Source organism: Gossypium hirsutum, chromosome A12 (assembly GCF_007990345.1).
Source record: "Gossypium hirsutum isolate 1008001.06 chromosome A12, Gossypium_hirsutum_v2.1, whole genome shotgun sequence".
Classification (NCBI taxonomy): Eukaryota; Viridiplantae; Streptophyta; class Magnoliopsida; order Malvales; family Malvaceae; genus Gossypium; species Gossypium hirsutum.
In genome coordinates this window covers 13,858,843-13,881,767 of record NC_053435.1, presented here as the reverse complement: position 1 = coordinate 13,881,767, position 22,925 = coordinate 13,858,843, and the positions used below count along the sequence as shown (strand labels likewise).

General features: G+C 33.8%; 3 protein-coding genes and 1 long non-coding RNA gene across 4 annotated transcripts; 3 read left to right on the top strand and 1 right to left on the bottom strand.

Moving 5' to 3' along the window:
• The first annotated feature begins 1,425 nt into the window (after positions 1-1,425).
• Positions 1,426-4,569, top strand: LOC107945803 (uncharacterized). The gene has a single exon (XM_016879932.2). The coding sequence runs from the start codon at positions 2,156-2,158 to the stop codon at positions 4,118-4,120; it is 1,965 nt and encodes a 654-aa protein (XP_016735421.2). The 5' UTR covers positions 1,426-2,155; the 3' UTR covers positions 4,121-4,569.
• A 923-nt stretch (positions 4,570-5,492) lies between these two features.
• On the top strand, positions 5,493-8,160 carry LOC121211310 (ferredoxin--NADP reductase, leaf isozyme, chloroplastic-like). The gene is given in 10 exon segments (XM_041083986.1): positions 5,493-5,777; positions 5,873-5,927; positions 5,930-6,106; positions 6,317-6,450; positions 6,631-6,709; positions 6,939-7,030; positions 7,136-7,213; positions 7,359-7,421; positions 7,514-7,748; positions 7,876-8,160. Coding segments are annotated over 10 exon segments (1,083 nt in total). The 5' UTR covers positions 5,493-5,675; the 3' UTR covers positions 7,944-8,160.
• A 10,628-nt stretch (positions 8,161-18,788) lies between these two features.
• LOC107945801 (cold shock domain-containing protein 3) lies at positions 18,789-19,981 on the top strand. The gene has a single exon (XM_016879930.2). It carries the CDS (start codon positions 18,983-18,985, stop codon positions 19,712-19,714), a length of 732 nt encoding a protein of 243 aa, XP_016735419.2. The 5' UTR covers positions 18,789-18,982; the 3' UTR covers positions 19,715-19,981.
• Positions 19,982-21,349: 1,368 nt separating this feature from the next.
• On the bottom strand, positions 21,350-22,404 carry LOC121211309 (uncharacterized). Its single transcript, XR_005906617.1, has 2 exons — positions 22,133-22,404; positions 21,350-21,592 (listed from the first exon to the last, which is right to left on the bottom strand). It is a non-coding gene; the product is annotated as an uncharacterized lncRNA (long non-coding RNA).
• Positions 22,405-22,925: the final 521 nt, after the last annotated feature.

The window sequence follows — 22,925 nt, the reverse complement described above, 5'->3', positions numbered from 1 at the left end:
GTGCATTCATAGAATAGAGTGGCATCGAAGTGCAATATTAGAATAGAACAACATCGAAGTGCTTTATCAAAATAGAGTGGCATCGAAGTGCATTAACAGATTAGAGAGCGCGTTGAATGTTTCATAATGTCATGCCATCTATATCCCACAAGTTTACATCTGTCTACTTGGGAAAATATATCAAAATTAGCTTCGCTTTTACATTTCAAAACAGAACTTATATACTTTTAAATTCTTTTCAATTTAGTCTTTATTATAAAAATTCAATAAGCACTATAATAATACTTCATTGACACATGAAATATATAACGCACCATCTCACAATACTTCATGTCCCAGATCAGAACAAAAATTTATCTTAATTCTAAATTTTTGCATACCATTCAATTTAGTCCCTTTTCATTAATCATTATATTCTCACTTTGAAATTCACTTTACTTCCATATACCACTACACTTAAATATGTTATTTCAAATTCTTTTCTTGTAATATTTATAAATTTGGGGTCATGGGGGCTTGATTTAGCTAGCCTATGTACTAATTTATGAAACTGTTAAAGTTTTAGAAAGTTGCATGTAACACCTATATCCCATCTCCGTTGTAGGATTAAGGATCGGAGTGTTACAAAACCAAACAGAACAATTTATCTTAATTCAGAACAAGTATTCAATTAATTTATAAACATATATCATTTCATAGATTGAATATTCACATCGACTTTAAATCGGGTTTATGGGGCCCTAAAATTAGTTTGAAGGCAATTGAGGATCAAAATGAATCAAAATATAAATTTTAGGAAAAACTTGAAAATTTGGAAAAGATAGGGATCACACGACTGTGTAACACAACTCAGACCATGTGAGCATTCGAATTAATGACACATGGCCGTGTCATAAACTGTGTAACTCACTGGTTTGGCTTACATGGCCATGTGAGCATTCTAACCTTTTTAACAACTTAATATTGAACTTAAATAAAATTATAAATATTATAAATATTTTCTTACAATTTGTAGTTGACTCGCAAAACTGTGATTGTCATCGAAATAAATAAGAGTATTTGTCATTCCAAAATTGAATTAAAACGAATAAAAATAAAAAAATAGAATTAAATAAAGATGAACTTGAGAGAATTTTAATTAAAATTTTAGAACTAAATTATTGAGAGAATTGATAGAAATGAATTTAAATGAAAAAAATTGATGAAAAGATTTGGGTTTATATAAAAACAAAAACTAGCTATTTTTTTTATGGCCGTTGGCAAAAGGCTGATCACGTTTTCCCTTCTCTCTTAAAAAACGGCCTAGTGTGATAAGTATGGTAAAAATCCTAATTATTTAATTAACTTTTAAAATTATTTATGCCTAATTTAGCCGTTAATGCTAGGAAGAACTGAAAGCAAACAAATACTAACGCTGTAATAAAGCGTAAAACACTATATAAATTGTATAAAGAAAAAGTCAAGAAAAGAAGATGAAGTTGTTAAAATGAATGGCGAAAGGTTCCAATGGCAGCTGGAAATTCTTTTACCTTGTGTTTTGTATTGTCCTGTTTCTGCTGCTGCCTATTTAAAAATGGCACCCATTTCAATTCCCGTCTTCCTTCTTTGTTTTGCATGTCTCTGGGATTATGCCTGTCACCTCCATTGCCATTGGCTCAAAAATATGTACTTTTTGTATATTGATAATGAAATTTGAACTTAAAAGAGTAAAAATAAAAAATGACAGCAACAATGCAATTCAACACCGTCCACCTCCTTCAATATACAAAAATTCATTTTTTTCTGAAAGAATATATAAACAACAAAAATACAGCGCAACACAACAGCAACAATCGTAGAAGCTATGTCCACCCAAAATTGTTAAATAAACAAGGAGATGAATGCGCGTTTGACATTGTAAAACTCGTCTGCCATGGACGCCCACTCACCCTTTTCTTCTTTTACTTTCCTCATGCATCCACACCCTGAAACCAAGGCAAACCAATACACTCCTGAAGTCCAAAATCCTCATAGAACCTAAAAGCAGCAATTAACTCCCATTTTCACCCTCCATTTCCTCCGTTTATCAAGCCTTTAACCAGAAACTTCTAACCCCAAAAGGTTAGAATCGCAATAAATATAAAGTCGTTTCTCTTCACTTTTTTTTTCTGTTCTGATGGCGGATATGGTGAAGCAAATCTTGGCAAAGCCAATTCAGTTAGCAGACCAAGTAACGAAAGCGGCGGATGAAGCAAGTTCGTTCAAGCAAGAGTGTGCGGAACTTAAGTCAAAGACGGAGAAACTTGCCGGCTTACTCCGACAAGCAGCGCGTGCCAGTTCCGACCTCTACGAACGCCCTACGCGCCGCATAATCGATGATACAGAACAAGTCCTCGATAAAGCTCTTTCCTTGGTCCTCAAATGCCGAGGCAACGGCTTTATGAAGCGCGTGTTTATAATCATCCCTGCTGCCGCGTTCCGCAAAATGTCTTCTCAGCTCGAGAACTCTATCGGCAATGTTTCCTGGCTTCTCCGTGTTTCGGCTTCGGCTGACGATCGCGACGATGAGTACTTAGGCCTTCCTCCAATCGCTGCAAACGAGCCGATTTTATGCCTAATATGGGAACAAATTGCGATTCTTTACACCGGTTCACTCGACCACCGGTCCGACGCGGCTACTTCGCTTGTTTCCCTAGCCAGAGACAATGATAGGTACGGGAAACTGATTATAGAAGAGGGAGGTGTTGGGCCATTATTGAAATTAGTCAAAGAAGGGAAAATGGAAGGTCAAGAAAACGCCGCCAAAGCAATTGGCCTTCTGGGTCGGGACCTGGAAAGCGTGGAGCATATGATCCGCGCTGGCGTTTGCACGGTGTTTGCGAAAATCCTCAAAGAAGGTCCGATGAAAGTTCAAGCTGTGACGGCGTGGGCGGTGTCTGAGCTGGCTGCTAATTACCCAAAATGCCAAGATTTGTTTGCTCAGCATAACATAATCCGATTGCTCGTCAGTCATTTGGCGTTCGAAACCATCCAAGAACACAGCAAATATGCAATTGCCAGTAACAAGGCGACGTCCATCCACGCGGTGGTTATGGCGAGCAGTAATAATTCGAATGTGAATAACGTGAAAAACGTCATTGACGAAGATCACCAGAATCCGATTCCGCATCCATTGGGGAACCAAACCCCTAATCAGATGCATAATGTGGTTACGAACACCATGGCAATGAAAGGTGCGACGAAATTGCCACAAAAGCCGAGTAGTAATCATGTTAGGAGCAACAGTCAGGGCAATGCCAAGCTAATTCATCAAGTTTATCATCATCAGCAGCAGCTGAATGGTTCGATTTCCGGGGCGAATATTAAGGGAAGGGAATTGGAGGACACTGCTACCAAGGCTTATATGAAGGCGATGGCAGCTAGAGCTTTATGCTATCTTGCTAAGGGGAATTCAAGTGTCTGTCGGAGCATTACAGAGTCCAGAGCGCTGTTATGCTTTGCTGTTTTGTTGGAAAAAGGAACCGGTGAAGTGCAGTTGAATTCGGCTATGGCATTGATGGAGATTACAGCAGTGGCAGAGCAGGATACTGATTTGAGAAGGTCTGCATTTAAGCCAAATTCTCATGCTTGTAAGCTTGTTGTGGATCAGCTTTTCCTGATAATAGAGAAGGCTGATTCGGAGTTGCTGATACCTTGCATAAAGGCTATTGGTAATTTGGCAAGGACGTTTAGAGCAACGGAAACAAGGATGATTTCCCCATTGGTTAAACTTCTGGATGAGAGGGAAGCTGAAGTTTCCAAGGAGGCTGCCATTGCTCTTACCAAATTCGCTTGCACCAACAACTATCTACACCTTGATCACTCCAAGGCAATCATTAGTGCGGGAGGTGCAAAGCATTTGATTCAACTAGTGTATTTTGGGGAACAAATTGTTCAGCACTCAGCATTACTTCTTCTATGCTACATTGCCCTCCATGTACCGGATAGCGAAGAACTCGCCCAAGCTGGAGTGCTGACAGTGCTGGAATGGGCATCCAAGCAATCCAACATGACCCAGGATGAAACAGTGGACACACTTCTACATGAAGCCAAAAGTAGATTGGAGCTCTATCAGTCTAGAGGTTCAAGGAGATTCAATTGATTCAATCGCTTTTCCATTGTGATTTCTTGTTTGGGACAACTGTACATACAGCTGGAACTGTTCTTCCATGAAGTATTTTTCAGTCATATGCAGAATTGTATTGCCTTGAGTTGCATGGCTGTTGTAAGGGTAGAAATAAGTTCCATGATATGTAGCAGGTCATTCATTTCAATTTTTTTGGTCTGAAATTTTAGTGGGGGTGTCTATCTTCTAACCACCGTAAAAGAATGATTCGACCTCTGTTATGCGGGGCTTGGGCTCTGTCAGAACCAGCTCTTTTAACTTACCACTACTTTTTCTGGATTATGTCATCTAGGCTGCCACTCACATGGAAGGTGACTCAGATTCTGACATGTATTTTTACTGCAGAGGCAGAGCTGACTGCTTGCATTTATACCTCTTACCCAGTTGTTTATCAGCAGCTTATCATGAACTTTTCTTGGTCAAAACTGCCCTGTTCCAAAATGTAATTAACAATTTCAAGTAGAGAAAAAACAACAGACTTGTCAAAATCCACCCACAGGAGAAGACTGGGTTTTTGCCTCGTATTACAGCGAAATGTGGTAAGAATAATAAGAAACCCCACGTTTTTTATTAGCTGAAATTAATAAAAATTAAGCAGATTTCTACCCATCAAGCTTGAAGGCTAAAACAGGTCAAGTAGGCCCTGGTTTAGGGATACTTGATGCTTGTTATTTTTTGCCTTTTGATTCCCCAGAAAAGTAAAAGTACACGAAAAATAAATTTAATAGATGTCAAAAGGTAGGAATTCATAAGCTAATAGAGACAGATTCGATGATACTATGCAACACGGAAAGTTATATATTTATATATTCTTTTGTTCATTGAGAGTTGTTTTTATATGGATCCAGCTTGTGATATTCAATGTCATTTCTTGCATTACTGAAAATGACGTCCAACTTGTACTTTGGGATGGCGATTTGTCCATGGATTGCCTTGGTGGACTGAGATGAGTTAACCCAATGCCATCTTTGGGTCCCCAATTCCTTCTTCCATTTCATTTTGCTTTTGGATGGATTTTTTTGTTTAATTATACCAATCGTCTTCGATTGATTTTTACTGTCTTAATCCAAATAATTTAGTATCAAACGATAAAAACGATCAATCAACTTATATTATATTATATATATAAAATAATTAAAAATAATATATGTAAGTTAGTCATTCGGTTTAGTTATGAATTTTAATAACTAATAATCCGTTTACACCTTAACTTTAACCAGTTTAATTAACTTTTAACCTTACTTATTGCCATCCCCTATCCTTGGATTTGGAATCAAAAGTTGCTCTAAAAAAAATTCAATGGTGATTATGGATATATGGTGGTGTAAGAGTAATGCATTTACACATGGACTTATCCTTATAGAGGCCACTGCATTGCCCTTCAAATCTCCTCCACCCAATTCATCATCCAAACCCAATGAAATAGAGCACAAAACCATATACTTTTAAGATTTCCTCACCTCATCTCATTCCTTCTTCACCAAACCATCCATCAAATAACATTTCCTCACCTCTTCATTTTCCAAAACCCATGGCTGCCGTAACTGCTGCAGTCTCCTTTCCTTCTACCAACTCCACCTCTTTTACTACTCGAACCTCTATCATCTCTCCTGAAAGAATCACATTCAAGAAGGTAAACTTCTTTCTTTTCTTTTGTAATTAATATATGTAAAAACTTCATACATGTTGGGAGTTGGTCACCTGCTTTTTTTGGTGGTTGTTTTTCAGGTTTCTTTTTACTACCGGGATGTTTCAAGTGGAGGGAGAGTGGTTTCAGTGCGAGCCCAGTTACAACTGAAGCTCCTGCTAAAGTTGTAAAGGAATCCAAGAAAAATGATGAAGGTGTTGTGGTTAACAAGTTCAAGCCAAAGGAACCTTACATTGGCAGGTGCCTTCTAAATACTAAGATCACCGGTGATGATGCTCCTGGAGAGACATGGCACATGGTCTTCAGCACTGAGGGTATGCAATTCATCTCAAATTATACTCTTCAAGATAATTGCATGTCTGTGAAAAAAAAATGCAGATACAGAGTTTTATGTGCACCAATGCGAGTTTTTGTTGATCAAGGAATGAAAAGTTGCCGTTCTTGAGATGATTAATTAGATAAAGGGAAAAAAAAAAAAGAAAGACTCTTTCTTCTTAGTTGACTAGCTAGTTGGATTGGATCAGGAGAGGTTCCTTACAGAGAAGGACAATCCATTGGAGTGATTCCAGATGGCGTTGACAAGAATGGGAAACCTCATAAACTGAGATTATACTCCATTGCTAGCAGTGCTCTTGGTGACTTTGGGGACTCCAGAACTGTGAGTTTTCCTTTAGAAGTTAATTTCCTTTCCAGATTAAGATACAAATCAATTGCTGATAGGCTCTGAGCCACCCAAGTCTACATAACTAATAGCATTCAGCTCTTCTGGTTTCTGTTTGTTTTTTTTATTTTCTTATTCATTTTTGGTTTTCTGAATGGTCTCATTGTATTATCGCAGGTATCCCTATGTGTGAAACGTCTTGTATACACCAACGAGAAAGGAGAACTTGTTAAAGGAGTCTGCTCAAATTTCTTATGTAAGAATGCAGGACTTCTATGTTTCATCATAATGTATTACTATTGTTTAGAACAACCGGTGTCAAAAGATGATGAACCCGGAGCTTTGGTCAGTTAGTTTATGCGGCCATTCTTAAAAGGTGGCATCCAATAGATTTGGAGTTGGAATCATAATATCTGCAACTCCTTCTCTATCACCGGGCATTGGTCACTCTTGTACCTAAAATTATGTTTAATTCGTATCTTCAGGTGACATGAAACCTGGGGCAGAAGTTAAAATCACAGGACCTATTGGAAAGGAAATGCTTATGCCAAAAGATCCCGATGCCACAATCATCATGGTTTGTATTTTACCAAGCTGTTATCATGCATTCATTGTATATTCCATTATATTGATAAACTGCTGCTCCAAAGCAACATTTTCACACTGAGTTCTTTAACTGCAGCTTGCTACAGGAACTGGTATCGCTCCCTTTCGATCATTTTTATGGAAAATGTTCTTTGAAAGGCATGAAGATTACAAGGTACAAAAGAAACAATTATGACCTTTATATCCATGCATCCATTTTAAGCTAAGAAGTGAAGCCTGTTATGACCTGTGGCCTTAACTTAACTCACCAAGGCTAACATATATTATTGTACTAATGAGTGACTTGAAAAAACTTGTAGTTCAATGGTTTGGCATGGCTGTTCCTCGGTGTTCCTACAAGTAGCTCATTGTTGTACAAGGAGGTAAGCATGCAAGCTAGGAAAAGAAAAACATCTGATACTGGGAATCTGGTGGTTTTGCTTCTTTGAACGAAAAGTGAAATGTTATATAACAGGAATTTGAGAAAATGAAGGAGACGTATCCAGACAACTTCAGGCTGGACTTTGCTGTGAGCAGAGAACAAACAAATGAGAAAGGAGAAAAGATGTACATTCAGACCCGAATGGCTGAATATGCAAAAGAGCTATGGGAATTGCTGAAGAAAGATAACACCTTTGTTTACATGTGTGGGTTGAAAGGAATGGAGAAGGGAATTGATGACATAATGGTCTCACTTGCTGCAGCAGATGGTAACCAAAAAAAAAAAAAAAGCAGAACCCAATTCTTTTACCAGATCACTAATTAATAAATCTCCATGAATTATATATACATACATACACCTCCAATCTAAATCTGTCTTTGGACATTTTTTTTCAGGTATTGATTGGATTGAATACAAAAGGCAGTTGAAGAAATCTGAGCAATGGAATGTGGAAGTCTACTGATTGTGGATTATGTAGTACAAACCAAACCGCAATTCTTCCTCTCTCTTTTTTTATTTTTCTGAGCAGCCAGCCACAGTCCAACAATGATTTCCAATGCATTGTGTAGATAGGGGGAGTGTGTGAGTGTGTGTGTTGGTATTTTTAATTTTTATTTTATAACCAAACCTCACAAATCTTAATCTCGAGGAGTAATAAATGAAACTTCAATTTCCCCTTATGAACATTTGTTTTACATGTATCCCATGCTTCAGCTTTTGATATGCAGAATGGATTGATGCCATATCTAACCTTTTTCTCAAAGGAAATCATATAAATATCTAACTGTTATAAATACATTAACATTAATAATGGATGTCTATAACTCTTTTAAACATTTATTAAAGTAATGAGATATCTAAGGTGATAACAAATATTTTTCCTTTTTTTTTTTTAATTATTTTATTACTTTTTTATTATATCTTAAAAACAAATGACATCAACCTAAATTCGCTTATAATTTTTTTTTATTCCACTATTACTTTAAAATTATTTTCTATAACTATTGCTTAAAAGTTGCATTTTATCAAATATTTTTTTCAAAAAATAAAATGAAAAGTGATAATTAGTTGTTAGCTAAACCGTTTGATTGGAAATGGATATTTATAACCTATAATCATATCAACTTTAAAATTGCAAAAACAAATCACATATATGCCTTTAATAATTTTAAAATTAATTATTTAATTCTATTTTTATTAAAGTAAAATGTTAATTATTTTTATTACCATTAAAATTAAACCTTTTATTAAAATAAAATTTCTTAATTATCTAATTTTATTTAATGAAATATTGATTAAGTGTTTTGTAATTAATTTTTATATTTAAATTGATAAAATAAATTATTGACAAGAAAATAAAAAACTATTCGTTCTCCATCACTTTAAAAATTTAAAGCACAATTGATAAATCAGTTATTGTATCTTGAATTTTTAGGATTATTATTTGATGCATTGTTTGTGAAAAGAAAAAAAATTAAAAGGGTTTGATAATGACAAGTATTCATTGAATTATATTAAAAATATAAAAATAAATAAATAAACACATATTGTTGTTCGAATATTCAACAGTCAAGTATACGTATTGTGAAAAGTAGTATAAAAAATATTGTTCCCACAAAGAGTTATTACTAATTATGTTGTTACTTTATTACTTATCTTAATATATCGATAACATAAATTTTTAATATAAATCAAATAAACAAAAATGAGCAAAAAAAATTAAAACGAAATAATTAATCAATAATAAAAGGTCGGGATTACAATTTCATCTAATGTATAGTTAATTACTAATTTGGGTACAAAATTTCTCTCAATTCTCTCCCAAGCAATTAAAGAATTAACTTAACCTAATTATTGAGTTATATTCATATACCAATAATTTAAAACAAATTGATTAAGACCAAACCCTAGTTATACTAGGCAATGTAATTTAGGTATATTCCTATTCTAATTGCGAATCAAGATTTGACTTATTTAATTTCAATCAAGAGTTATTCATTTTAGACCTAAAACAAAAAGTCATTTTCCAATTTCTTTAGGTTTTGTTGGATTAATAGTTGGCCAGACTATTATCAATAAAGAACAAGAATAAATAAATAATCAAAACTCTATCAAGAACAAAAAAGAGATGAAAATAGAGAATTATTCAATTATCTAAACATGAAATTCATTGCAATTCTAGAAAAAAAAATTAGTTCATGGAAAAATTGGAAAAAAATATTGAAAATAAAAACAAGAACTAAGCATAGAAACATAAACAATAAAGAAAATAGATGGAGAAATCGAGTCTTCTCAATTATTTCCGTCAATCTTTGATGCTTGGAGGCTTTGGTGGCTTCTCCTCTTTTTCTCCACACTTTCCTTGAACTTAGGTCTTTATTTTCTTCTTTTATATTCCATAGAAATTTGCAACCTTAATATTTATCAGGTAACTGTGTTGCTCCAACGGACAAATCTTTCGTTGGAGTAAAAAGTTGCCTTATTTGCATATATATCAATCTATCATTTCTCCATGCTTTTTTGAACCTACAATAGGTAAGAAATGCTCGAAAATAAGTCTGAACTAACACCAATAATATATAATTGACTTACAAAAAAGTAAATACAAAAAAAAAGAAAAGAAAATTCCTAAATTCTACTAAAAATAACTTATAAAACAAACTAAAATCCTACTATAAAAAAATAACTCTAATATTTTAGAGTTATCACTCATCTCAACCCTGCTTGTGAAATTTTTGTCTTTCTATTAGCGCTGTACTTAATACTAAGTTAATAACTTTTTTTTTTGTAAACCAGATTTTTCCCAAAAATACTTACTGTAGGGTGAGGTCAGAGTAAAATTGACTTGAAGTATTATTATAATATCATATAGAAACCATCGATGCAGGTTTTATGTCTTGTTTAAAGACTTTCTCCCACTCAATATTTTAATAACATGCAAGGTTTTATGTCTGATTTTCAAGCACGAATAATTAAAAATGCAGATAAATACAAGTGCCATTTTTTCTGTAAACTATATGGCAAGCTTATATCATATATGCATGAACATACTTTTCGATTTAACCACATTCAATCTCATATAATATCAACATATCATAATCAAAATTAAAGAATTAAATTGACTCTGACCAACAAAAAAATTCCATGGTTCCATCATAAGGAAACATAAAATAATTGAAAATTACAATAATTTTTCCAAAACATCATTTGGGTATTTTAGGTATAAGCCAAACATCTTTGACTTTTCCCTAAAAAAACTATTTGTCAAAAGTAGTCTCGAATCTAAAAACACAATACAAGAACCAAACTCTCCAATGTTGCCAACCATTGTCACCATTAGCCGTAGCCGTGGGTTTAGCCACTCAACTGCTAGTCTCTTCGCCTGGCTCCCGTCAAACCCACCAGTTAACGCTTGTACGCCATCACCGATGTCCTACTGCCAGTCATGGTCGTGGTGATCTTTGATCGATGGTGTTGTGGCCTCTTACACACTGTAGGGCACGGGGCCTACATATACTGTGTGACTTGTTTAGTTGGTTGGGGTGCAAGGCCCTAATTCTTCTAGCTTGCTGCTCACGTGGCCGATCATCTAGCTTTACCCGTTGTTACCACGTAGTTAAGGTGCAATGCCTCAACCTTATCTGCATGGTACCTTGATCAGTATGAATGATTCTCATTTTGGCCTGTGTGCCAAATGCTCACAAAGGAAGTGATGCCCCTACATGCTTCGCAACTTGTGCACTTGTTAGGGTGCAATGCCCCGACAGCTTTTGTACGTTGCATGTCCGTTTAGAACGTGATGCCTCAGCCTTCCATGCGTTTGGTTTGCGCAACCTTCCATGCGTTAAATTTGCTGATATCACCATTCAGTTTCATTTGGGTTATCAATCCATTGTGCTTTTCTTGGCTCTACTGAAAAATTAAGGTTATAAGCATCCTAGTCTGTTTTTGACTCATATGAATTTTCTAACTTTACACAAATAAAAATTAAAAAACTGTATGGATAAGATAGTCTACGATCTGATCACAAACTCAAAAATTAAAAAACCTAAATACAACCTATCTAATGTTAGGAACCACACCTTTTGGAAAAATTACTCTATAACATAATATAAATACATTTATCTACATATATAATCTAAAACATGCAAATAATTAAGAATGTCTCTTCTTGTCAATTTTAATCAAACAATGAGAGTAGTAAAGAGAGAAAGTCAGTATTTGGTTTGTGCTATAAACATAGCACAATCTGGCTTTAATACCAGTTGTTGGGAAATTTCGGTTTAGAAATCGATTTTGTTACACAGTGAAAAATTGAAAATTTCTAAAGCCAATAAGTTGTGTTATTTGTAGTAATAAACTATAACCAAATTAGCATCTATGCTTTGAGTTATGCAATCTATTTGTTTCTTAACTTTCAACCAAAATGATCTTCTCCACTAATCTCAAACTCTGATCCATTTAAAGTGTGGGCTTTAATTTCACAAACCAATTGCAAAGAATGAAAGTTTTATTAATATTCAGTGGGAATATGAAATGTATCTCAAAGGCTAGAAACTGAAAAGATGAAATCTCTCAAAATATAGGATTTATTTTAGGAAAATAAATCATACTAGATTTTGACAAAGTATCGACGCTTAAGTGGTGTATGTTTGACCTAGCCAATGGTCTCTATATAAATAGAAAAACAAAAGTCTTGGTTGAACAAGTGTTAAATAAATAATATTATTTTAATACAAAATGATAGATATTCCCCTTTGAGAATACTTAGGGGTAGCGACACGCTACTATGCCTAGTCTCTAGGACTAAGGTTGCCGCTCATTTGCAATCAGATGAGCCTTTGGGCTTGTTCCTTGTATTGGATATTAATTATATGTGTTATATGATTTTTAAACTACCTCATATAATTTTTTACTGCATCTATAATGACTTATTTACATTAAACCCTTAATGTCTTATTTATAAAAGTGTTGGCAATCCATATTAGGTCTTCGACACGTCCTAGGTCTCCATATAAGGTTGATTGTGTTTACAAAAATAACCTTAACAATCTTGGGTGGCAAGTTGACCTGTGTTGTGCCATAGCCCTTACATGGCGTGACACGACCTGTAAAATACACATTGTGTCATTCGTTTCATACTTTAAAGTCTTGGGAAGCTTGTACATCACTCTTCCCTTGCTTCCACATCAATTGGGCCTTCAAATCTTCATCCTACACACTCAATTAAACATATTAGTACTACCTAAGGCCCGTGTCGGCCTATTGGGTCACAACACTCACAAAATGTGTTAAAAAATTTATTTTACTAACATTTAGTCCTAAGTCCTAAATACCGAAAACGTAATATAAAATACTAAATTGACTAGAAAACAAGCTCCTTAACTGGAGAAATGACCTGAATTAACTACTACATTTGACGACAAGTCATTCATTGAAACTTTAATGACTAACTAATTCAATTTCCACTTTGAATTTCAAATACTTAAATTACAATAAATTAAATAATAATTCGAAGAAATTAATAACACTTTTACTCGAATTGTAGCACCCCTAACCCGTATCCGTCGCCAGAACAGGGTTATAGAGCATTATAAGAACTTTCAGAACATTTTTAGATAATTCATAAGAACTTTCAGAACATTTTTAGATAATTCAAACATGTGCTATTCATTCCTCGAGATTTATTCATAATGTCCCTTAAATAGACCCTCGAGACCCAAAACGAGCATTAGAATCGAGTCAGGACTTAATTGAAAACTCTAAGAATTTTTCGTGAAATTTCAAAATTTTTCCAAGGTGCAGGGCTCACACACCCGTATGGTCTAAGGGACACACCTATGCTGCAGGTCATGTTGAACCCCTTGTAACTCTTTGACTTGTGCACACAGTCATGCCATACGCCTGTGTGCTAGGCCGTGTGGTTAATTAAATTCTTTCAAATTAGGTGCAGGTTTCATACAGCCAAGACACACGCTTGTGTTCCCAGTCGTGTAGCACACATGGCTGAGACACACGCACGTGTGCTCAATTCTGAGCATTCTGTTTTCTCGAATTTAAGGTGTAGGGGACACACGGCCTAACCACACGCCCATGTACCAGGCTATGTGTCTGCTTGTGTGGACAAAACAAAGCCATTCCTAACTTCATTTCTCACCCAAAATCACACCCATTACCTGCGCTAAAACATACCAAGTACAATCTAACCATTCCAAGCATTCAAATTAAGTAATTTCCATCATTCAACATGGCATATCATTGCATGCATACATATTTACCATCTTACCTTGGTTCAATCCATGTGTTAAACATATTTTGATCAACTACTTAACATATAGGTAGCTACCATAGTTTAATATTACAAGTATATCTAAACGACTCATTACTAGCCATTCCAATAGCTAGATTACAAGCATCATTTACATTTACATGCCAATATGGCCAATATATCCTACACATGCCATTACAATCATAATTGATTTATCATAATGTACCGACATGGGCCGATGGATAGTGTGGGTGATCTCCGCTGAGCTTCCAATCCAACGAGCTTCCGGTTTACTCTAAACAGGGAAATAAAACTAAGTCAGCATAAAATGCTTAGTAAGTTCGTATAACATGGTACTTAACTTACCATTCATTCTATTTTAAGGTAACTATGTAAGGCATAATCAATCAATTTGACCTCACGCCCTACATATATTCTCATTGCCCTTTTTAGTCATATATTCCATAATATCATCAAACATATATGGGTTCAACAACCATCAAGTTTCCATGCACATATTTTTTTCACAACATATATTCATTTAACATGTATAAATCATCTCTTCATATTACAAGTATAATTTCATAATAGTTCATTTTGAGTTCAGATAATTTTGTATCAGAACTTTACTCATATTATTCGGAATATCAAGGTCACTATTAACACACTCAAGGTGTACAAGTCTATAATCAAGAATGAACATATATTCATCAAATAAAGTCTATGTACAAATATCATCATCTCATGTTTTCATATATCATTTGTCAAGTATCATTATTTTCTTGTATTTCAGATATATACGTGTAATAACTCATTTTATCATTCATATCTTCTCATGTCTGGAATTGTCTCCCGTTGAATTTATTCGGAATATTAATAGATACGCAAGTAATACATTCGAGGTGTACGAATTAGGATTCTTCAATTCATGTCCAATGGTACCCATAAGGTACTATATCAGAGAGTACACTCTCGAGTCATACATGTATACAACAGGATTATCAGTCCAGGCTAAATCTTTTTATGTCATATGCTCTAAGGAGCTTGATCTGGATTACCCGTTCGGGCTAAATCCTCTTCTGTAATGAGGTCAATAGGATTATTCGTCTGAGCTAAATTCCGTCAGCAACAAATGTAGGACCTCATTCATTTCGGGAAATCACATATCCATCGATTTTCCATTTTATTCAACCGGGATTTAAACATTTTTCTCAAGCATTATCGCGCATGTGGTTATTTCATACATCCACAACATTCATGTAATTCAAATAAACACATTCCGCATTCATTTCAAGCATATAAGTAACATTTTCATCGTTTATCCTTTATCATTTATCGGGTATTATTATTTAATTTAAACATTTTTATTTATCGGGCTTGATCTGATATGTAATCATTTAACATATTTATGACATTTATGCAATTTACATAAACACAATCAATGCAGGCATGTAAATAAACACGATTTAGTTACACGAACTTGCCTCGACAAAGGTTCGTGTACAAACATATACTAATCCGACATTTTCCTTGTTCTAGCTCCAAATTTGGTCTATCCGGATCTATACAAGTAAATTTAACATCAAATTCACACATCTCATATACATTTGGACTTAATTTATGTCCTAGGCAAAATTATCATTTTGCCCCTAACTTTTCCATAAATTCTCATTTTGTCCCTAGGCTCGGAAAATAAAATTTGTACAATTTACTCCCTATTCCAAGCCTAACCATAATCCATTACAAAATCTATAGCACATGTATTCAAAAAAATTCAGCATTTTTCTTCAATTTCAAAACTTTTCATTTTAGCCCCTAAATCATTTTCTTAAAAAATCACTTTATAAAAGTTGTTTATCTATCAACAATCTTTCATTTTCTACCATAAATTTCTAATTTTCAGCATATACATCCATGACCCATTTTCCATACTTTGATAAATTCTCAAATTGATCCCCCAAATAGATAGATTAGACTATCCCAATTTCAAAAATATAAAAATTACTAAAAATGGGGCTTGATTACTTACCCAAATAAGTTTCATAAGTCTTCTTTCTCTCTTCTAGGGTTTCCATGGAAATATTTGGGGAAGATGATATGAAATTGTTTTTTTTTCATTTAATTAAATTGTCATTTAATAACTTTTCATCTTTCCAATTTAGTCCTTAGCCTTTTTTTATTTTTCCATGGATGAGTCATACCAAAATATCTACATATTTTATTTAATGGCCTAATTATCATATAAGTACCTCAATTTTTGAATTCCATAACTATTTAATCCTTATAGCTAGTAGAATTCAACTTTTGCATTTTATGCGATTTGGTCATTCTCGTAATTAAGCACATAATAGGTAAAATTTTCTTATCAAAATTTTCACATGACATGTATATCATAATACGGACCATATAATAAAATAAAAATAAATTTTATTTTTGGCTCAAATTTGTGGTCTCGAGACCACTGTTCCGATTTCACCGAAATTGGGCTATTACACAGATAGTGATATATGCAGTCTATTTCTTTAATTTCTTATTTTTATTGATCCTGTTAGTTCAATTTCAAACCATTCAGAGTAGCACCGAGTTAATGGAGGGACTGATTAGACATATATAATTAAGGCTACTATAATTTGTAATTAACTTTCGACTCTTCGTTTATTAATTACGACATTTTTAGTCATTGAATCATTCCAATAAAGTACCATGATTGAGTTATCCCTTATTATATACCATAAAAAAAGTAACTTTTCATGTGCTTGCCTAATGACTTTGTCCTATGTGTGTTACCATCATAGGATATTCTTAATCTTTTCGGGTTAAATCCATTCACGTAACATGATCTTATCTTATATCATGGTAACCATTACATATTTTTTCATGAAAAATCCAATTACTAACAAATAGTAACCAAATCATTTGTCTTAGAGAAATAAGCAGTGGTCACATTACTTTTTTATCTATCATGTAATGTCTATAATAGTATATCATTTACCTTTTATTGGGCTATAAATTCCACTGTTTTAAGTAAAGTTATGTTATGTAGAATTCGTATACCCAACATGCCAGATTTCGACTCTATTACCAATTAAACTCAAGCTTTTAATACATCAAAGTCTACGAGTCACAAACACATGGCCTATTACTTATAACTCAAGATTAAGGTAAGCCACACTATGACTATCACAAGTGATTAAATCCATTAACAAATTTAGGATTGATTCTACATAGGTCTTGTTCGATGTACTATCAATGTACATAATCATATCTATATATCTATCTTTTGAGAGTTATCCACTCTGATACTTAAGATAAAGTATGTCCCTAATTGGACATGGCAGATGACATAATAGTATCTTAATCAACTTGCTCAATTTCTACTAGACTATGGACCATTTAGATTATCTACTAATATAATATGTCTTTTCTGCATTATGATTCAACCACACAATGCAACTTAAAATTAGTTAAACGTTAGATAAACAATGAACTGATATTTGCTTACATTTTGCTTTGTGTGCAAAAAACTATTGAGGACATTTATAAAAGATAGGTCAAATTTTGCTATTAAACCCTATACTTTGCATAAGTTGTGAATTTAGTATTTGTACTTTAATTTGGTCATTTTTAGTCCCTGTACTTTTAGAATTTGAAAATTTTAGTCCTAACCAGATGATAACTATTACATTCATTAAGTTAAGTTATGTTATTTTTAAAATTTGATGTGTCAAATATATTATCACATGTGTAATGTTATGTCTGTTTGTTATTTTCCCATATTGCTCACAAAAAACTAGTTAATAGATTTAACGACTTTCGTTTGCATTAAGAATTAATTTTTAAAATTCAAAAAAATAGCCACTAAGAATCACCTAATTAGCGAGCGAGACTACATCTATAACTTTACGCATATTACATGAATAATGACATAATTTAACCAAACATATTTAATTGTTACCATTGGGTTGGAACTAAAATTTGAAAAGTCCAAGGACAAAAATTGATCAAATTAAAGTATAAGTACTAAATTCACAATTAACAACAAAATACAGGGTCTAATAGAAGAATTTGACCTAAAAGATATTGATGTGAATAATGAAATTTTTATTTAAACCAATCTATTCTAAAAACTACAAGTGCACTTGATGATATCACTATACTAAGGATACTAGATCCCAAAAGAGGGTTGGCAGAGGCTTTTGCCCTTTCAGAAGGAAAATTTTCCGTTAAGCCTTCTAAAATTTATAATTTTAAGTTAAAATATGATAAAATTACATATTGGCCCTCCAAAAATAATTTTTTGATTTGGTCCATATTAAAAATAACAAAATTATAAGTTAATACACCAATAAAATTGCATTTTAGCTCCTGTGCATTTTATAATTTAAATTCCACCTCCCAAAAAAATATTCTAGGCTTTGCCTTTGTTGTGGGTTATTAGAGATTTGAGTTTGAAATATTGTAGATTTGGTTTAGGTTAGGGTTTGGAAAGAGTTGAAAGGGTCGGAGGAGACTGATGATGATGGTGGAAAGAATTGGGTGGTGGCTAGGTCAGGTAAGGAAGAGGATGAGGAAAAAGAATAAAAAAAAAATGAAGAAAGAATTAAGGAAAGAAAAAGTAAAAAAGAAATAAAAAGAAAAAGGAAAATATGTGAAAAGTCACCGTGAAAAGCATTCTGTTAATATTTAAAGGTGTAGTGAATTTGATGATTAAATTAATAAATTTTATTTAAGTAATCAAAATAAAAATAATCTCTGTTTAAAATGGCTAAGGATGTACTAAAAATAATGCAATTTTGATTTTTAAAAAACTAGTGTAAAAGCAATATTTAATTCCCAAAAAACCAATATAAGAAGTTGATTGACATGTGCCTTTTTTCATGGTTAATAATGATATATTGATTGAGTGTTTTTTTTTAAGATTTGGAATTAGAAATAAATTAAAGGATAATAACTAAATATTAAATTTAAGTATAATAGAGGGATCAAAACTATAAATTGAAATAATTTAAAGAAAGGAAAGGAATAAGATGATGATGACCTACAACTCTAAACCTTAGTAGTTGAGGAGTAAAAAGTCGGTGGTGCCCCCACAATTAGAGTAGCCTTTGCCTTTGCGCCTACGGATTCATCATCTAATCTTCCCCTATAAATTCCTCTCTTCTCCTATTTTCTCAATCAAAACCCTAAATCTAATCATCTAACTTTCTTTCCCATCACTATCACCACTACCTTCCATGGCTGAGCAACAGCAGGAACAACAGCAATCAAGATCCACAGGCAAGGTCCTTTGGTTCGATGACCAAAAGGGTTTCGGCTTTATTCATCCCGACGATGGTGGCGAAGATCTCTTCGTTCATCAATCTTCCATCAAATCCGAAGGCTATCGTAGCCTCGCTGAGGGTGAATCTGTCGAGTTCACTGTTTCCCAAGGCAACGGAGGCAAGACCCAGGCTGTTGATGTCACCGCAATCGGTGGCTCTCAAATCAGTAAGAAGGACCGTCGCACTGGCGGCGGCGGTTGGAGGGCTGGAAACGATCGGAGGAACGGAAGCGGCGGTTGTTATAACTGCGGGGATCTGAATCATCTCGCCAGGGATTGCAGTAACAACGTTAGCTCTTTCGAAAACAATGATAACTATAACAACTCCGCTTACAACAGTGGTGGTGGCGGTTCTTGTTATAATTGCGGTGAGGCCGGGCATTTTGCAAGAGAGTGTAGGAGAGATGCCGGCGGATCTGCTGGTGGTGGGGCTGGGAAGTGCTACAACTGTGGGAAATTTGGGCATTTTGCCAGAGAGTGCAATAGAAACAGTGGCGGTGGCGGTGGAGGCAGAGGCTGCTTTAATTGTGGAGGGTTTGGGCATTTGGCGAGGGATTGTAGCAATAACAAAGGATCAGAATGTTATAAATGTGGCGAGGCAGGGCATTTTGCGAGGGAGTGCCCTAACTTGAAGGCTTCAGCTTAAATTGGAATGTTGGAAAAAAAAAAGAGTAATAGTAAATATTTCTCTTTTTCTATGTTTTGGGTTCCTATGATTCTTAGAGGTTATACGTAAGTATGTTTTGGGTTATCCAGCTCTTTTATTTTTCTTCTACAGGGAGAATATTTCCAGTTTTGATACATAGATGAGCTGGTTCGGATAAGAATTTAGGTTTTTTGTCCTTGTTTTGGTTATTTTCAATTGTTGGAAGTGACATGGATTATTTCTCAATCGAGCAGCATCTATTCTCAAGTGTGAATCAATGTTTTCTATGTTCTCATGAGTGATGCGTTTTTTTTCTTTCGAATCCTTCTCTAGTCTGCACTGATCATATATGCTTTGGAGGAAGTTAATTGTCTAAGTTTGGTTGTATCTGGGAATTGAGTATTAATATTTCATGTTAGTTTTTTAATTCTACTACTTGGTTTAATGCACTAAATAATTATTGTTGCATAATGGCAATTGGTTGAGATTGCTTTTCTGATATCCTGTCTTAGCTTTTGACATTAAGCTCTCTCCATAGTTCTCAAAAAGAAAATATCATTATTGGAAATTGAAGTGCTGTCTTTCTTTAGAAGTTTAGGAGGTATGGTCATGATTGGTCAGGATTTTAGTTTCATGAATGGTATACTGATGCACCATGCTTCTTGTTATTGGAACTATGGATGAATAAGTTTTGAATTCTTGATGTCGCTTTGGTCTAGCTTTTCTTGTGAAAGGAGTCCAGGCATGAATTTCCCATGCCCTTGGTTTTATATAGATGCCTGATTTGTAACAATATATCATATGGCCATTATGATTAGATTGTAAGAGTTGGAACCTACTAGAAATGTTACCATGGAGCATATTGTGATTGACTAGTTATAAGACAACTGCAACCAGGATGCAAGTAATATTTCTTTTACTTTCCTTGCCAGGTTGTCTGTAGAAAGTGGTATATGGGCCATCTTATTATGTTCCAGCTGGGTTTTGGATGTTATCTTGGTATTGGTTGTCATATGCGTTGGTAAAATGTGCTCTTGACGCTCAGAGAGGGAGCCAAGTGTGATAATGATGTTTAATAGTGGTATGGTGGGTGTTCAGTTGGGTTTGGTGTTGTCCAACATAGATATTAGGGTCATCTATTAATGGTTTGAATATAAATTTAGATTATGGTCTATATATGATTCACTTGCTAGTGATCCAACAGTTGTAAACCTAATCTTGCCGTCTTATAGAAGTTGCATACAGCTGTGTTAAGTGATAGGTCATTGATATTTAGTGCTCATCTTTCAAATAAAGGATCTTCATTTTTTCCAATTACTTTGACTGCTATTCATAATACAAGTAATTTCAGGAAGGCTTCATTAGTGGTGTTATTGGCTTATTGCATGATGCTTTGCTTGAAGATGCCTATTTTAACTTAGGCTTTCTGAGGATAGCTGCTGATCTATGCCTTGACATGCTGTTAAGGATAGGGATGGCATGGAGTGGGGCGGGGTAAATGTTATTAAGGCATAATTACAAAAAACCCCTGAACATTTGGGGACTTTTGATTGTGTTTCCTTGACCTTTTTTTATTGACACTCTCAATGTTATGATTTTTTCTGAAATTAGTCTAATTTTAACAGTAAATGTGAGTTAACCTTCAGGCAAATGGTAAGTTAATCGTAATAGTCTATGTGGTGTGCACATAAGCATGATGATATCATCAAAATAATTTTTTTTAAAAATTTTTGTTCTTTCTTCTCTCTTTCGCTCTTCACCTAACTGATTTCCCAGATTTTCTCAGATTTTCTCCCTTTACAAACACCTATCTTTGCTTCACTTCCCTCACTTACATTCCCAGTCTCTATTGGCAACATTGGTTGGAACATTTTTCATCTGAAAATTTGAGAAAGAGAAAATTTGAGATTTCTTAAGATCAAAAGTTCATTTCCTCACTAAACCAGTAAGTTATTGAAAACTGTAAGTTATTAAAAACTAAGACATTTAAGTTTTCTTCAAGGGAAAGGAAAAATATGATTCTAAATAAATGGAAAAATTAATTACTCAAATTTCATCATTAACTGCTAATTTTTTCTTAAATCCTTCAATCTAAAGATTATCATTTTTAATCACAGTTAGTTGAGTTTCACAATTTGCTTTGTTCATTAAGATAAAAAAAAATTCAAGATTTCTATAGAAAGGTAATAGCCTATTATGGAAATATAATTGACAAGTTAAATCTCGGGCAAAATCAACAAAAATCCAACAACATTAACGTAGGAAAAACAAGTCAAAAGATCATAAAAGGAAGAGTTTTCGCATAAATAAAGAACACCCATTTTATGAACTTCATTTAAGAATCAAAATATCATTTCTTTAAAAAAACCCAAATATTCCAACTTTTCAGATATTTCAAAGCAGGAAAAGAGGACTCACCTCACGACTTGGTGGTAGCCAAGGTCATCGTATCGCTGCAAGTGCCTTACTGTACAAGAAACCAAGCAAACCATCGTCAAGCAAAATGGAAGAAACAATTGAACAGAGAACAATTCAAAACCCAGAAATATTTGAGAGCAAAATATATTCATTTAGAAAGTAATAAACAAATATATTCAACTGAAATGGATATTTGAGAGAGTGAAATGCAGGTGTGGGCATGAAAATGGTGTTGTGTGTTTTTTAATGTAACAAGGAGGAGAGAAAGAGAGAAGAAAGAAGGAAACAAAATGAAAAAAAAAACTGTTCAACAATTTTTTAGATGATGTCATTGTGCTTATGTGGCACACCACGTAGACTTATTGACTACCAACTCATGGTTAAAATTGGACTGATTTTTGAAAAAATCATAATGTTGAGGGTGCAAATAAATAAAAAAAGATCAAGGACTTAAAACCAAAAGCCTCCAAATGTTGAGGGGTTTTTTTTTATTTTTTTTTGCAATTATGCCTATTATTAAATCTACCGTTGTTCCTAAGTTGGCTAGGGTTGCTTCACCACTTGCTCCACTCCACTATAGACGCATAATGTTGAAAATCATTATTAATTCCACGAATGTTCATCCCATGTCACTTGTTTTGTTTCAATTTAATTTTTAGTGTTTTTAAAATCAAATAAATTTTTAAACATAAATCTTCAAAAAATATTAAAACTTAAAATATATGATTTTTTTTCTATATTATGTTATTACAATTTTACTTTTCTAATAGTTTACATATACAAAGATAAAATG